The sequence below is a fragment of the Haliotis cracherodii genome, unplaced genomic scaffold (assembly GCF_022045235.1).
Source record: "Haliotis cracherodii isolate W230 unplaced genomic scaffold, xgHalCrac1.p SCAF_3, whole genome shotgun sequence".
Lineage (NCBI taxonomy): Eukaryota > Metazoa > Mollusca > Gastropoda > Lepetellida > Haliotidae > Haliotis > Haliotis cracherodii.
In genome coordinates, this window is record NW_027266286.1 from 60,383,177 (window position 1) to 60,400,641 (window position 17,465).

At 39.8% G+C, this 17,465-nt stretch overlaps 1 protein-coding gene across 3 annotated transcripts in view; it reads right to left on the reverse strand.

The window, feature by feature from the left end:
* Positions 1–375: 375 nt before the first annotated feature.
* The window catches only part of LOC139474479 (dual specificity protein phosphatase 16-like), a 75,592-nt gene continuing 58,502 nt past the window's right edge, over positions 376–17,465 (reverse strand). For 2 of the 3 annotated variants that reach the window (XM_071257517.1, XM_071257516.1), the window contains exons 6-9: positions 15,579–15,726; positions 14,060–14,183; positions 11,059–13,054; positions 376–8,983 (exon numbers count right to left, since the gene is read on the reverse strand). In XM_071257517.1, coding sequence (XP_071113618.1) covers positions 8,891–8,983; positions 11,059–13,054; positions 14,060–14,183; positions 15,579–15,726 — 2,361 coding nt within the window. In that variant the 3' untranslated portion in view covers positions 376–8,890. The remainder of the gene's footprint in view (positions 8,984–11,058; positions 13,055–14,059; positions 14,184–15,578; positions 15,727–17,465) is intronic. The other variant, XM_071257518.1, reaches the window with a different exon arrangement.

The window sequence follows — 17,465 nt, forward strand, 5'->3', positions numbered from 1 at the left end:
TAGAGGTAGAAGTTTTGTAAGAATTATATCAGATTTAAATCAAGTTATGAACATTTTGTGGCAATGGGCAAGTTCATTCACTTGATCTGTAATTGGACTAAAATAGGTCCTCAGTACCTCAGTCAGTGGTTACAATGACTGCTTACTATACCAGTAACTAGTGCATAGATGGGCAGGGAGAAGGGAGATCATCTGTGAGCTCTGCCTTGCTGATGTCAAATGTACTGTTCTGTTGAACCCTGGCTCTTTATTCTCATGGGCTGGAACCCTACTGCTGTCCCTTTCCTGTTGTGTGATTAACTATTCACTCACTCAAAATGAGAAAGCATTTTGTTACTGGCAGAAAAAAGACATATATTCATTTTATTGCAAAGATATTTTATTGATAACCACACCACCATATATTACAACTGATGAATAAAATCTGATAAATTCAGTAACAAGGATCTGACACCAAGAAACAATAGAAAATTGTCACCAATCTATCCAACCTGTTTCTGTCATTAGAGATGCATTATCACACACAAATGAAGAGACACCCTTGACAGGAGGGGTCAAATGAGGTCCTCTGCTACAGGAGGGGGAAATCAAGTCCTCTGTGACAGAAGGGTGAGGATAAGTCCTGTGACAGAAGGGTGAGATGAAGTCCTCTGTTGCAGAAGGGTGAAAAAGACCTCTGACAGCAGGGTGAAATGAGGTCCAATATGACAAAAGGGTGAGATGAAGCGTAGTGACAAGGGTGAGATGACTTCCTCTGTGAGAGAAGGGCGACATAAAATCATCTGTGACAGTAGGGTGAGATGAAGTCATGTGACAAGGGTGAGATGAAGAGCTGTGACAAAAAGGTGAGATGAATTCATGTGACAAGGGTGAGATGAAGAGCTGTGACAAGAGGGTGAGATGGAGTCATGTGACAAGGGTGAGATGAAGAGCTGTGACAGAAGGGTGAGATGGAGTCATGTGACAAGGGTGAGATGAGTTGGGGTCTGGGGAATGAAGCAGCAACAGATAACAATGTAACACACTGGGTCAACACTTAAAGGACAGCATGGAACATACCTAACACACTACTCATTTCTTTAATGACTGTTGTGCTGGTTCCACTGATCACCAAAAATAGACTTTTATCAGTTCTATTCAGATTAAGAAGGTATCAGGTTGGTATGCATAGATTGTTCAGGTGTGAAAATGTATAGACAGAGCACAGTACAGTCAACTCGAGATACAACAGTGTTGCATATAAGGAGCCCTCAGCTATACAATGGTAATAATGTTATTGTTCATAAGAATAGCAAATTTCAGACAAGGCCACAAAGAAGATGTCCAAGTTTCCTTCCGAATCAACTTCTGCCCAAACTCCCTAAAACTCATTGCATCACAGTGACAGTTGCCCACTGACACAGCAAGAGCACTTGTCCAGAAAGAAAAGGCACATTTCAAAGAATTCAAATAATATAACATAAACCACTTCTAAATATTCATTATGGCCATACTAACAGAATTTCATTTGTCGAGTCCTATCTGGAGTTGACTGTCTATACTGAGACTCCCTGATGATGATGGAGTAGTGTGTGAGGTATGCCCATGACATAAGATCGCCCAATGACAGAGCAGGGAACTGAGGATGCTGATACACAACTGTGCAATACGTGGACCTATCATCTCTCTGATGTGGAGGATCATCTTCTATACACACAGCAGTCAGGGACAAGGAACATGTAATGAAACACATAGTTCTACATTTCAGTGAGCATTGCTGGCAGTATCACCTGGATGTTGTGAAAGGCTATATTTATCACAAAGGTTGTTAAACAACACTTTGAAATTATTCGTTCTTATTTCGTAAGTTTCCTGAAATGAAATCAAAACACTGTACTTTCAAAAGTATGCCTATTTCAAATAAAAAAAAATGTCAAACTAAGTGGTTTTTTCTCTTCATTTACCATAAAATCAATCAAAATTTCAATTTATTGATCAAAGTCTAACAAGAAAAACATGACTTTTACACTTGGTATCATTACTACTTGATATTGATTCATAAACACATGCTCATGATATAGTCGGAATCATACAATCGACCTATATTGGATATGGAAAGGGTTTTGTCGCTTTATTTATAACTGACCAGCAAACTGCTTCCAGAACTGTAGTATACTGGGCAAGAAAATCAACAAAAACAAGAAATAAAAATGGTCTGGATATAATTAATAAAAACTGGGATAAAGAGCCTTTTCTCTTTTCAATATGTTTGAGTGGTCTACTACATTGAAACACTTCATGTGACTGGTGTACACTGAATTTGCTTTCCCTGTGTTCCAGTCCACATGCTGACAACATCCACATGATTGCTCGTTTCAGGGGACACTTAATAATAACAATAGCCTACAACAGCCAATAAAAACAAAATTGTCAATATTTGTATCCCATGTAATTCTTCAAATATCATATCACATTCAGTGATAGTTACCCAGACATTTAATACAAATCTTCTCAATGTATCTGATTTCATATAAATTCTTGTTTTTCTTCTGAATTCAGATGTTAACATCAAGACTACAAATCTATTGTGTATGTCTAAAACAACAGTGTGTGCCGATGCCATATCAAAGTGCTGTAGTTCGTGGTATATTCAATTGATCTAACACCATCTAAACAACCAATGTGCTTACTACACTGAAACACATATCTCTGAATGGGAACATTCTGCTAAAGATACATCCTTATAATGAGCTGTCATGTAACAAACAACCGACTTAATCATTTTGTTGAGCAAAACCAACCCTTAAACTGTGCAAAAGATATCCTAAAGAAGCAGATCTGTAAAACTCTATTGGATTTAGTTTTGCCTTCTAGAAAGAAAAAGCTACGTTGATTAGGGCGCTTTTTGCCAATGAGATATGCCTAATTTAGGAAATGAGGAAAGCCTTTGCAAATCAGAATCAAAGTTATGAAATTGGTCTGTATGAATGAAAATTAGACTTTGCATGGTAAGGTGAAAATGTATCAGGTTGACTTTCAAGGTTTTGAGGAAGCATTTTTCTAATGTTTGGACATGACAAGACTTTTCCCCAAGCTGATTACTAAGTAGATGTAGCTATGAACAGTACAAACAAAATTCATCTGGTGTCACAGACTTACTCATACACAGATTTTCTCTTGGAAGTTGGAGAATTGTCCCATTTTCACTCATTTAGCCACAATTTGGAATTCGGTTATATCGAAGTCCAAAACTTGCAAGCATAAGAAAGAAAAAAGGCTAGATGTTAGCAATTTGAACAAGTCTGATAATTTTCATACCAATATTTCAACGTTTTCCGCAACTTTAACATTTGAAATTCCCAGTGGAGCCCTAGCCTTGCTCTTGTTTTGCAAATTGAACTGACCTACGAGTTCTAAACAAATGTGTCAGAAAAACTCAACAAATACGGAGATGTGATTTCACATCACCATTCTCCCAACCAAACAAAAGACAAAATAAGCTCAACAATAATTCAGCAACAGCTCAAAGCAACGGTGGTTCCTCCATGTAGAAGCCTAGCAGCAAGTGCACATGAGATCATTGAGATGCACAGATGTCGCGGAGTTGTCCGTACGTCCATCACAAACATTTCAAGTGTGATAACAGAGGATGATATGAGGTGGTACGAAGATCCTGTGATGCAAGACAGCAGCGTCATCTCCCTCTTGTATGCAGCAGTTTCCTTGTCTATCACAATCCCAGAATAATCACATTCTGGCGGCTTTACAAAATAGGAGACATCCTTTCATGGTATATACATTTAACTGCACAGCCCATAATGTTCACAATATTCAACAATGAATGAAAAGACAGTGAAAACAGTCAGGCATGCATATTTTATACTTATAGAGACATGACTGGGTTTTGATTAATTTTCATATCAGCTGAGAACTTGAAAGAAAAATCGTTTCAAAACAGTTCCATGTTTTACAGCATTGTGAAAAAGTGTTTTGACAAAATTAATGCTGATTAATTAACAATTGACAAAATACAAAATGTTGTGTATATTAAGAATCTTGATTCAAGATGTCTTGGAGAATAACAATCTGGAAATGAGTGTGTCCAAAATTTCAGTGACATTTTCAAAATGTCAGTACCGGTACCTTGTCTGTAAGTGTTACTGAATGAAGTAGTTGAGAGGTATGACGCTTAAGTGTACAAAAATAATGGATTCGTGAAAAATACTTGTGAATCCGATGTGTTGCCCCCTCCCTCCCACTACACAGCCTTCCAGGCGGGTCACTAGTCACAGTGTCAGGATAAAGGGTTGATTTGCTATAAACCATTCATACATATACAGAGATATCTACAAAGAGACTAGACAGTGTCCACTGGGAGAGTGAGGATACGCCCACAACAATTCTACTTGGGTATCAAACAGTTCCAAAGACAATAGCAAAATACTGCTAGGGTTGCCAATGTGTAAAAAATAAATTACTGGCATGTACAAGGTATACACCAGGTATACACCGTAGCTGAATATAGTGGAGATGAAGATGGGGAAATACGGTAGATATCCATCTTCCCTTGTACCTATACATGTATGTACAATGACATGTAACGTGCATGATACATTGTCCCTCTTACCTAGCACACGAGATCTGGCTGTTGTAGCCTGGGGAAACAGCATGGAACATATACAGTAGAACTGCACTGATGAGAGCTAGTGGTACGGAATATACAATACACCACTGTTGTACCATTTGTAGAATCTCAATCGGTTTCTTTTTATTAACACAAAATGAAACTTGACTTTGAAAGGCATAAGGAAAAGAATTCATGGATGTCGACTTCTTTATTTTGGTGAACACGTTTCGGAGTACATGTATGTGCTAACTCCTTCATCACCTGATGAACGGGTGGGCATATACTCCAAAATGATGTGTTCCTCCAAATCTTTTAAAGAAGTTGACATCCATAAATTCTCTTCCTTAAAATGAAGCTTTATATACTTTTCAAAAGAAGTTAAATAACACCCATTTCGTTCATATAACTATAGTTAATCTGTCATGCCTAGTCCTGGGCCATGACTGTGATACTTAAATATATATATATATTTATTTGTTTTTCACTAAAAGCCTTGGCAAATCTAGTTTCCTTGATTCCACACCAGAGGAGGTAAGGTTCTTTCGAAAAAGAAAGAAAGAATTATTTTAAAGAAATGTTTTCACAGACTAAGAGGTCATGACATAACTATAGTAATATGAAAGAATCGGGTGTCCTTTTATTTCTTTTGAGCAGTATATATTATCAAAGCGTCATTTCCTATCAAGGACAAGGTCAGAATAAAAGTCTGTTTTCTGACCAGCAAAATCTCATGTATAGTTGAAGAAAACCTGGAGGATTGGGACAAAATGGTTCGTGGTGTAATACGGTATATATAGAGCGCCAATGGTTTTCATCAATAGCCAACAGCATCAAAGAATGTGGCACTGTGCAGTTTTCCTTACATATGCTCATGTGAAGTCTGAAGACGATAGAGGACAAACATCTCATCATTGCCTGTCTACAGCCAGTTGTAGAAATACATCTTATTTCATAAAAGTGACATTTCTTTTGAAATACAAACAATGTTAATATAACTATGAACCATCACATTATCACTTACAAAACAATTTATCACATGACCGATACATCAGTAAATAGAATATAGATGGTGAAGAACAGTGGGACAGTAAACATTCAACAACAATCTTGCAACATTCATGAGTCATTTTAGATAAAACACTCTCCTGTACATTCCAACGATCACAGCTAACCTGAACTATGTATAGAGGTAACAAATCACAAGGTTCTTGTCTTCACCAACTCTCCACAATGACCAGTTTTCTAGAAACATCTGTGGCCTCAAATCCTCTCTGTGTAGGGGAAAACCATCTTCCCAAGGCAAGGGAGTTAACTGACTTTAAAAGTCTAGTTCCCATCTTTGCTGAACTAGGACGGAATTTCTGGGTTCAGTCGTAGCGCCACAAGTGGCTGTTACAAGTAATGTCCCATCTATGTCCCGCCTATTGACAAATCAGATTCCACCTCTCATATTACTTGCATTTGCTTCCAACAAAATGGTGGTGCCCAGTCAAGACGATCTGATTGATAATCAAGATCTATTTCGTAATAAAACAGATCTTACTTACCGAAGTACATCAAATCATGTGAGCACCTTGAGTAAAAACATTGGAAAAAAGACTTGGAAAATATCTGTTGATGCTAAGTTGACAGACACATGTTTTGCAAATCCAGCAATTGACCGAAATCGGCTTTATGAACTGGATGTCGATTTCATTCCGCAATTTTTCATTTGAGTATTCATTGACTCTTTAGTCCAGCCAAAATACAACTCCATAATGCCAGCCTAAGTTGGCAAGAGTGGAAACTGGACTTACTTATACTACTGGACTTTTATAGTCAGTAGACTCTCTTGCCTCAGAAAGATGGGGGAAAACAGACAATGTTGGACCACAAAAGGATCAGTGGACAAACTGTACAGAAAGCAAGGAGAAAATTTCAGTTTCTTTACTTACTCTTATACAGTTAATTAGGACAACTTTGTGTTCTCCATAAGAACATTTTTATAAACATTTAGTCTTTTGGATTACTTCAGCTCGAAAGTGATTGGTCCCTGGCTGTTTGACCTGGGTTAGAACAGCACCATTCTATCCACAGGAAATGTAGAGCTCCGATAAAACATTATTCATAATTAGGGCCCATTAAAAACAACAGGTATGTTGTGAGTGACCATGTGTGTACAGTTTACATATTCTGACCAGGAAATACAGGGTGAAATAACAATTTGGTTGTGATACAGCTCTCTTATTGTCACATGTCTTGTTATTAACCCATTGTGTTCTAGCCAGTGGAGAACATCACACAGGAGCGCAGTCAGCACAGGGTACTCTATATAAAGGGTTAATGAAACATTTCCTGTAGATGTTCACAGCCATCATGCAGAGTCTGGCTCACAGACATACAGAGAGAGAGAGAGAGAGTTGTGGGAACAAGGACTAACAGTATCACGATACACAACCATTGTGTAGTACTTCTCCATGCTTGTAGTGCATGCACTAAGTGCATTCAACGCTTGCAATTTCAGGTCTCAATTTATTACCAACTGGTATGCTGACTTGTAAATAGTTAATATGCTGTCATAACTTAAAGAAAATAATAACAACCATTCATGCATTGAGAGAGTGCACTGTGTATCAGTGAGTGGGAATCAGCTGATCTCAATGAGGTATCTGGTGAAGTGGGTCCCAGTCTTTTTAACACAGCAACAGTTCACAGTAAACCACTAAATTAAACATCTTTCATTTATAATTAAACACTGATCCTTTATAGATAAGAGTTTAGTGAGATACGCCGATAGATGGTAAAAAATACATATGATAATTTACTGCATTAATTTAACAAGTACTACCCAGATGGGGATAAATACGGTATCGAAGAACATGAACAGAAAACAGCAGGGATGTTATATAGTAACCAGGGTCTTCCATAAAGGTCAGAGATCTTTACAAAATGTTGAACATTAATGGGCTTTCATCCACCTGTGTCGTCCTGGAATTATTTCTAGTGGTAGACTGCAAACTGTTGCAATGCTTCATTATGGCAATAGTGTTCTTGTATTGTAAATTAACCATTGTGATAATGTCTATAAATAAAGTTACTACTACAAATCAAAAACTAAATCCTTTACATGAAACCCAAACTTGAAATGAAAAAATTTAACATCATGCATTTCACTTGAAATTGAAACATTTAACAATTATAAAATGCTGAACTTGCTTTTTCGTTATGATCAAATGCAGGACAAGTGGTTCGAATGCTGGGATGGGAGGATGGAGAACTGGGGTAAACGATTAGGCAGTGTGTACTGTGTTACTGCAAGGAATGGAGGTCTGTATGACAGCCTTCCGTCTCCATCACTCTGGGTTTTACCATGCAGAACACTATATCTGGGACCAAATTAGCAGCATCTTAATTCAGGTTCTTTCAATTTCAAGCCATTACTTCTAAACTGTTTTGATAAAAGTGTGAACCACAACACAAGAAAAACATCAAATGAGGTGAACTAGAGAGATCTGTGCAGACTTACTACCACTTATCAAATTGTAAAAAAATCTCAAAATTCTTTACAAAACACAATGAGAATTAAGCGTTTACATAGAAAAGTAAAAATGTTGACAATATTTTTTAGTTAAAAACAAATCCTTTGGTCGGGAGATCCCTTAATACTTGTGATGGCGAATGTCCCAAACATGGCCGTCCTCCTCACATGCACTAAGGCACAAAGCACCCCTGAGTACACTGATATAGTCTCTCATCACTTACCCTTCCTCAGCGGTGAGGCTTGCAAAGAGGAGGCAGAAACAGTGTTAGACAATACAGTTGACAAAACAAAATACACTTTTCTTTCCACAGTGTTCCAAATCAGGCACGGAAGTCGAGGGGTCCTTATTTTCACAACCCTTATGACAGAAAAATAAAGCCTCAGGGTCCTTGATTCTAATACCATAAGAGCCATGGTCTACAACACCTGACCCCTGACCACCCATATTTTGAACACTGCTTCATATGTAATTTTTCAGGCAATAATGATTGTATTTAAAACATGCACGCTGGCTGATTCCTGTTAGAAAACTAGAGAAATATTTTCAGTTTCATTGTTCAATGTATAAAAAGTAGACATGTAGAAAGAAGAAAACTTTAGGATCGTATTTCTTTTATTTGAATGCCAAATGTGTCACACTTGTCGCTACAGATGAATGACATTTTTTGTCACAAAGGTGTTGAAGGGCAAGAAGTACTGTGAAATATTGTATCAGTTTATTTCAAAATGACAAACAAACAAACATTGGAAGAAACCCATCTAACTCAAGGCAAAGACAACACTGACAAAAAGAATGTTTTGATGCTTACAAGTCTTTTTCTGCTTTGAGGATTTCTAGGGGGAGCCAAGTTGGAGAGCTGCAATAGATCAAAGTCTGTCAGTACATTAGCAGGGGACACAACATGGCACAGGGAAGGGAGTGGTGGGAACACACATCGAGGCTGGAATTCAAGAGTCACCAATGTCTTAACCTTTGGAATATTTCAAAGTGAAAAATGAAAAGAAATGCCAGCTTTTTCGATAAATCTTTGACCTGGATGCTGGAACTGAATTATTGAAGATCATTGCTGTGACAAGCCTGACTTTTTCTCGATGCCTCTTAGTAATGTACTGAGTAGATGCATCATCAACTGCTAGCCTTGTGTTCAAAGCTTCATCAGATTGTCTACGTGTAAGTTCAACTGACATTAATATTGTACCAGCTTACTCTTCGAATTTCATATAAACCCTCTCATCTCCTAAACTACACAGGTAGATCCCTTGCCTTACAGAAACGTTTCTACACTGGGTGGGTGAGCGGTAAAAGAAATGGGCTGTGAATGGCGAGAGTGAGCTTTAATACTTGACCACCTTTACTAGATTTGTGACCAGAATGTCGGCTACGAGATGGCAATCGGTGCCATAAACTTTTGAGTCTACAAGCCCAAACCTGTTTCTTGACATTCTTTTCAGTAGATCTTACTGTTACTGTAAGGACCTTTATAAGCAAAGCTTATGAGATCGAAAGAAATTTGACTAGACTTGGGCTATGAACTAGTGGGTAAAGTAACAGTAAGGGTAACAGATGGGTAAGAGTTATCGTGGCGACACTGCCGCATGCTCTCGTACTATGTACACTCACAGAATGAAAACATGTTAGCTCTCTCATTAGTTACCATCCTATCAAAATCTGTGAATCAAGTTGAACTATGTGTGAGACCTTTTCCTCCCACATCAGAAATGTGAACTATGGGAAAAAAACGTCAATCTATCAAATAACATAACAGTGGAAACAGTAACAAACTCTAATTGCAATTAAAATTTGCTGAAATTTGTCACAAAAATGGCAACACGAAAGTCCTAGAGTTTGCACTAATCTCTTCTAATTGTTTTCGTGACATTAAAGGGGAACTGTGCTTGTCTGGAGTCCAGTTTCTGTCCAGGGCCGACTTGCACAAAGCGATCTTAGCACTACAACTATTGTAAGCCTATGTTAAAGTATGGGAGTTACGACCATCTTAGTGCTAAGATCGCTCTGTGCAAGTGGGCCCAGGTCCAGACATTGTTATTGGTGATGTGTGAACCTTAGACATCATCTTGGGCAACTGAGACAGCTGCCAGATGCAGACATGATAAAATTGGAGTGAGCAGATAACAAAGCGGTGTTTGAATTACTAAACCAAACTTGCCAGGACTGTCAATTTGCCCAAGCCAAGTCCCCCTTTAAGAATCATGTTGTGCCAGGACTGTCAATTTGCCCAAGCCAAGTCCCCCTTTGAGAATCATGTTGTGCCAGGACTGTCAATTTGCCCAAGCCAAGTCCCCCTTTAAGAATCATGTTGTGCCAGGACTGTCAATTTGCCCAAGCCAAGTCCCCCTTTAAGAATCATGTTGTGACAACACATGCAACAGTGACATGGCAATGCATGAAAATAAAGACATACTTCTTGAATAGATACAAAAAAATCCTCACCAAAAGAAAGAGTGACAAAAACACAAGGACAGCCATTCCCAAAATATCTTAAAGTGAAGCACTGACAAGCAATGTTTTATGCAAAAAATTCATTCTGCAAGGCTCAAAGAAAAAACAAAACAGAAGAATCCAGACAAGCCAATCAAGTCATTCAAGGGGAGGTAACACAACGTATGAAGTGACAATGAAGAATAAAGGAAAACAAACAATATACACACGTGAAAAGTTGGTTCTACATACAGCAAGAAAAACAGAGGAAGCAGCTAAAAATCATAAACTGAGACAAATCATAAACAGGAAGTATTCCTGCAGCCTTTCCAGTTGTGTGAGACTGGGTTGGAAGTAAACATGCAGTGGTAAATGTTCAAGATGAGCAGGACGTGCAGACTCACAACACCCAGTATGACTACACTACTGCACAACAACAACGTGACCGTCCACGAATTGCACATATAACGGTGTCCGGCAGCTCTAGGATACCTGAATGATCTCCAGACTCCCATGCAGTGAGCTGTGACTGCCACTCGAGGATATGCTGCTATTAGATTGGTACGGGTCGGATGACCCACGACACCGACACGGAAGGTGATCGAAGAATGAGGATGGAGATGTGAACCTGTCGCCTGGGCCGCAGCGTCGTGGAATCTTCCCGAACATTGTGCAATCACAGTCACTACTAGCATTACCTTCCTCGGAACTTAATATATCGTCCAAACTGCGAGCTTTCCGAGAGGCTTCATACACTCTGGTCCGTAACATAGCACTATTCATTGCAGCAGTGATTTGTTTATACACTTCTCTTTCAGAGTATTTGCCCCACCTGAATTTCTTCTCTGATAAAGAGTCACTTTCTGAATCCTCCTGTTTTGATTTCTTACTGTTCTGTAACATGTAAGCCTCTGACGTGTCATCCTGAGACGCACTGCCGGATGTCGGCGAGTCTTGACAGTCAGAGCCAAGGTCGAAGGTAGGATAAGTAGAGAAGGCAATACTGTTGGGGCGTACCATTGGTCGCTTTGCCTTGTTCTCACGAGATCGTAAAATGACCTTGGAGGTCGTTGCCGTTGGTGATGTGACACTAGATCCAGAAGAACTACTACTTATGGACATGGGTGAAGAAGGTTCTAGAGATTTGGTCTCTGACACTGGAGAGGTGCTTGAACTGGGAGAACTCCGAGACGATGGCTTCTTGGAGCGTAACACAACTTTGTTAGTGACAGGCGAGGGCACAGATGCACTGCTGCTAGAGCTAACACTACTGATGGACATAGGTGATATTGGCTCCGAGGATTTAGAATCTGTTGAAGCTGTGCTGATTGGTCGCTTTGTGGCTCCTGCTCCTTTATGCTTGCCAGGGCTGTCGTCACTAGCCAGGCATGGAGTGAAGCTGAGTTTGTCAAGTGAGGTAGCTGGAAAGTTGTGAACCTGGGACTCATTCTCCACAGTGACAGTTTCCATCTGCTCCGCAAGTGTCGGACTGAAGTTGAGTTTGGCCATGGCTGTCGTTGGTGACTGAAGACTAAAGGGAACTCCTGAGCTAGAGCTTGCTCCTGGCAACCTCAAATGTTTGGATTTTGATGATGGTGTGTTACTTTCAGAAGGAAGCAGTCCAAGCAATGAGAACGGCTTGCTTGGTGTTGATGGTGTATTGTTCTCAGAAGAAGGCAAAGATAACCCTTCGAGAGATGTAGGCCGACTCGGCGTAGATGTCCTTTTCATTGGAGACTGTACTTTAAAGCTATCCATTGAAACTGGTCGAGTCTGAGGTGAACTAGCTGATGGAAAAATTGGACTCATTGTCACTGGACTGAGATTAAGTGAGAATTTCCTTCTGGTGGAACGAATTGTCTTAGTCTCTAGGGTCATATGATCCTTCACAAATGTCCCATCACTTGGACTCGAATCTACTTGCATTGATTCTTGCTGCTGAACACCCAGAGATAACGACTGAGGATGAGCGCACTTCTTTCTGAGTGTGACTGTGTCCATGAGTTCACATGAGGAGGAGATGTCCGAGGTGAGAGGAAGAATGAGACGAGGATCCTCTGTCTGATTGTCTGAGCTAGCACAGACGGACACACTCTCAACACCACTTTCTGCACACGGTCCACTTTGGTCCTCCACCTCTGGTTGTGCTGCCTCCTCTGCTGCTGCTGCTGCTGCCGCCGCTGCTGCTGCTGCTGCTGCTGTCTGTGTCGATGAAGCTGCAAGTTTCACAGTTGTGTCCCCACATGGAAATCCGGTTTCCAAGTAGATCGGGTGCCTGCTGAAAGACTTTGTTACAGGTGAGGATGGACTACACAACTGCAAATCCATCACAAAGGGAGTTGGTCGATGTTCGTAAGTCTTAGCTGCACCATCAGGGGATTTCTTGCCACTTTCACTCAGACCTTGTCGCAACTGCTTTTCAAAGTCTAAAAGTTGCCCAAGGAAGTTAAAGTTTGGTGATATGGTTGGTCGCTTGTCCTTGACGAACCTGCAACAGAAATCAGTCTGTGACAAACAATCTGAAGAAAGAAGGGATCTCTGAGGGTTAATGACACACTTCAAGTCTCTAAACACTGTCTCAGAAATTCAGAACTGCAATGTCCAATGAATACAGATATATACCCTCAAAGTTAATACATACTGCATTGAAAAGGGTTCCTGGTCTTTTATTATCAAAAGGATTGGAAGAAAATTTAAGTGAGTGAGTTGGGTATCAGACCGCTTTTAACAGTATTCCAGTTATATCACGGCGTGTCAACTTAATGTGGGAGGAAAGCCCCAAGTGATGCAGGTCTTAGACATTTACCACTTCTGTGAAACCTGCGAGCACGGGTATGGTGCTGACCTACCTAAAAACATAATCGGGGCGAACCGGGATTCGAACCCACAATCATAGGTTTCTGGTGTGCACAAGGGACGCAACTCTGCAGAGCGAACTGCGACGCCTTAGATGACTGGGCCACCCGTGCCCCCGGAAGTAATTTAAAACTTTCAGGTTGTGAAGTAGAAGATAAACAGAAATAACATTGACGTTACATTAACTGCAACCTCATTCCCAAATAACAAATGTGCAGATCAAATATTCTACCATGAATTTGGTAACTACCAGATTTGTCACTCACAGGTTTCAAATCACAATAACCACCTCTAATAGAAACAGCTGAATTGATTGCCCACCCAGCAGAAGCTAATACGAATAGAAAAGTACTTTTTTCTCAATCATTGGAGGTAGACATTTTGAAAGAAATGTCCAGTAAACTACATTTATAGCAAAGACGCTTATAGCAAACTGATGGATATAACAAAGTAGTTTTGGTCCTGTCCATTTGCTGTATATATGCCTATAACGAACTACGGTCATAAAGAACTGAAATTAGTGGTCCCTCTGAGTTTGTTATAACCGTAGGTTTCTGTATGTACAAACATAGGTGACGTAATGGAGAGTTCCTGTTACTTGGATGTGTGACAATGACCCGTGTCATGTGGTAGGTACCTGTAGGCGTCGTCGGAAGACATCTTCATGTGATCCATGATGTAGGCAATAGCAAGTGTGGGTGAGCGGGAGATCCCCGCCAGGCAGTGCACCAGTACACAGCCATTTGCCTCACGCACCTTGTCTGGAACAAAATGTGACCATTGATGTTAGACTGATACTTCAAGATGTCAAATGTGAGTACTACAGATACCAAGCGACATGTACGTAGTGGAAGTTACCATCAGTAGCACTTCACAGCACATGCCCTGCCTATGGGATTGGTGCCTTACAAGTACACATTATTTTCTTTGTTTAAGTTTGTTGTTTAATGACGCACTCAGCAATAGTCCAGCTATATGACGGCAGTCTGTTAATAATCAATCTGGACCAGACAATCTAGTGATTGATATCATGAGCATCGATTAAAGCAATTGGCATAGGATGACATGCATCAACCAAGTCAGCAAACCTGACCACTTGATCCCATTATACGCCTTTTACGACAAGCATAGTTACCTTTTACGGCAAGCAGATCTTCACGGGTCAGTACACATTTTCATTATCATTATCATTTAATCAATCACAAGAATAATGGTACAAATATCTACTTGTGTGAGGTAAACTTAAAACATGTACTGCATAAGTAGAAGTAATTACCTGACTTGGATTACTTCTGTGATTATAATTCAAATATGTTTTTCTTCGGACATGATAAATGCATGACTTCAGTAATTTAAATGTATTACTAAAACTAGGACTCCTTGACATACATAAATCTAACAGAAGAAGATTGGGATGAAACTTGTTTGTTTCCGAATTGTACTCCTGTTTAGTTAATTCATTTCATGAGGGAGCATAGATGAAGCTTTTGTCACTCAAGGTTACACTTGCATGTGCTTCAGACCAAACAAGATCCACAGGTTGAGAGATGTTAAACCACAGGTAGTATAATTTCACCCACAAAATATCAGCTTGTATACAATCAAGTGTACCCATGGTTATCAACACAGGGTTTGACTCAGCCACAAGTCTGTTAGTTCAAGTCCAGTGAGAAATAAGGACTAGTTAGTTTTTAAACAAAATTAGTCTGAAATGAGCTGTGGACCACTGTAGTTGAATTTGACAAACGGCGCCTACCCCTGCAGCTTGAGCCATCATCCATGCATGCCAAACTGACCAATAGTTAAGGTATCATAAGGACTAGCAGCAATTTGGCCTTTTTGAGGGTTTTGCTATATGATATCATAAGGACGATTGGACTAAAACTGTTAGTTTCTATCGCTGCAGTTGGGGAATGATGACACTCTATCAGACAGGCCGCACACTGTAACCATTTCATTCAGCTCTTCATCTAGGGGAGAATACTGGGAACATGATCTGCCGGCGTCCTACACATGGTGTTCAAGGTCAAGGTTGCTCAATGTCAGAAGAAGCTTGTGTGCATACAAATGTGAATATTTATCCGTGGAATTTGACAACACTGACTTAGTCTGATTTCTAAGATGGGGACCAGTGGGATGTGGTGTGAGTTACTCACCAATGAACTGGAATGCTTGGTAGAAATATGGCAGCAGCTTCTCACTGTAATTGTCATTGACTGGAATGCGAAGGAAGTGGCCATCTTGGACAAATGGTGGCTGTCCGCAGTTAGTACTCAAGTTTAGGATGTAGTTAATCCCATTTACCTGAAGGCAATAAAAACACATCATGTTAGTACTGACAACATTCCAGAAATTCGGTCGACTAGAACAACAATCACAACACACGATTATTCTAGTGCATTCTACAATTCATATGGTGTTTGTTTGTTGTTTTACATTGCACAATCTTCCAAATATAAAATGGCGGTCTGTAAATAACTGAGTCTGGACCAGACAATCCACTGATTGATTGTCTGACCACCCGTTCCCGTTAGTCGCCTCTTACTACAAGCATAGTCGCCTTTTAAGGCAAGCAAGGGTTGCTGAAGACCTATTCTACCCCGGCTCTTCACGGGTCACAATTCATATGGAAGACAGGTATAAACACAGACATAATGAATGCTATGATAGCCACACACACACACAAGCACTCGTCGTCAGTAGCCACTGTTGCCACCCAATAAACCATACCACTCAACTGATGATAGAGACAGTCTCACAATTTAATGTTACAACGAACAGATTTCTTAGGATTTGGAAGCCATTGGCCAAGAAAGATATCTCAAGTATCCCATTCAAAAGTATAGTATCATATTTGCAGTAATAACAGGGTTTCAGATCAGCTCATTTTCTAGGACAATGACTGATGATTGTCCACTAAAATGTCTAAAACATAATTTTCAAAATTGACAAGGACATAGAAGAATGTCCTATGAAAAGCTGATGAAATAGAGCATGACACACAACAGACAGTAATGACAACATATAGGCGGATCCAGACAGGGGGTCCGGACACCCCTCTTTTGAAAACCAAATGCAGCATGTTGTAGACAGTAAAATTATCTGAGAGAGGATTTTGATATTTTGGACCCTTTTAAAAATGCTGGATCTGCCCTTGCCATGGTTCGTGTAAATTCCAAGAAATAAATGCCAAAATGATGGTAGGGAGTGAATGGTTAGAATGGAAATCATCAAATGTCCTAATGGCATTTGTCTCCAATAAAGTCACTGAATATTACTCCAGTTAGTTCAGGGGGTGCGGGGCTTAGTATGGAGCTGAAGTACTACTTGCAAGTTGGTCTGGAAATTGGTCAGGGGTGCCTACATGGTTCTTAATACAGCACATTACAACAATTAAGGGATGCTGGGAACATATCACTTAGTCTGCCTCAATGCGAACATAAATCTTGAGAAATGTTGTGAGTTCCAATGTCAAGATGTACCAGCTCATTCATTTGGAAGATAAAGGCCCACTTAAATAAGCTCCAATGGATTTATGACATGTTAACAAGCCAAGCAACTTTAGCCGAAAATAGGACCAGTTTATGTAATTACAGTCTTGTCTTCCACCATCTTGATCTATAAGTCCTCCACACGTGGACCACAATGATCAACTGACAAATAACCGACGATTACATTCTTCAAAGAGACTTCATTTAATTTCCATGACCTTTAGAGCATGCCTTGTTTCCCTAGTTAATGTCTTCACTGTGTGTCACAAGATATTCTTCACAGAGATGGGAGTTGAAAACAATGCGGGCCAACTCACTGAGTGTGGACACCTGTGACATACTAAAAAACTGAAAAACAACTCCGAAGTCGCAAATGGGAATTTCTGTTAGCTTTACATCATATTACATAGATCTTTGTTTCATGTGGGAGACAGACCATGACAGACACTGTTCTCAAAGCTTGGAAGGTAAAAGATAAAAGTTGATGGGATAAAGAATGATAGTCAAAATACAACAAGGGATAATAATAACAATAACAATAACAACAATAAG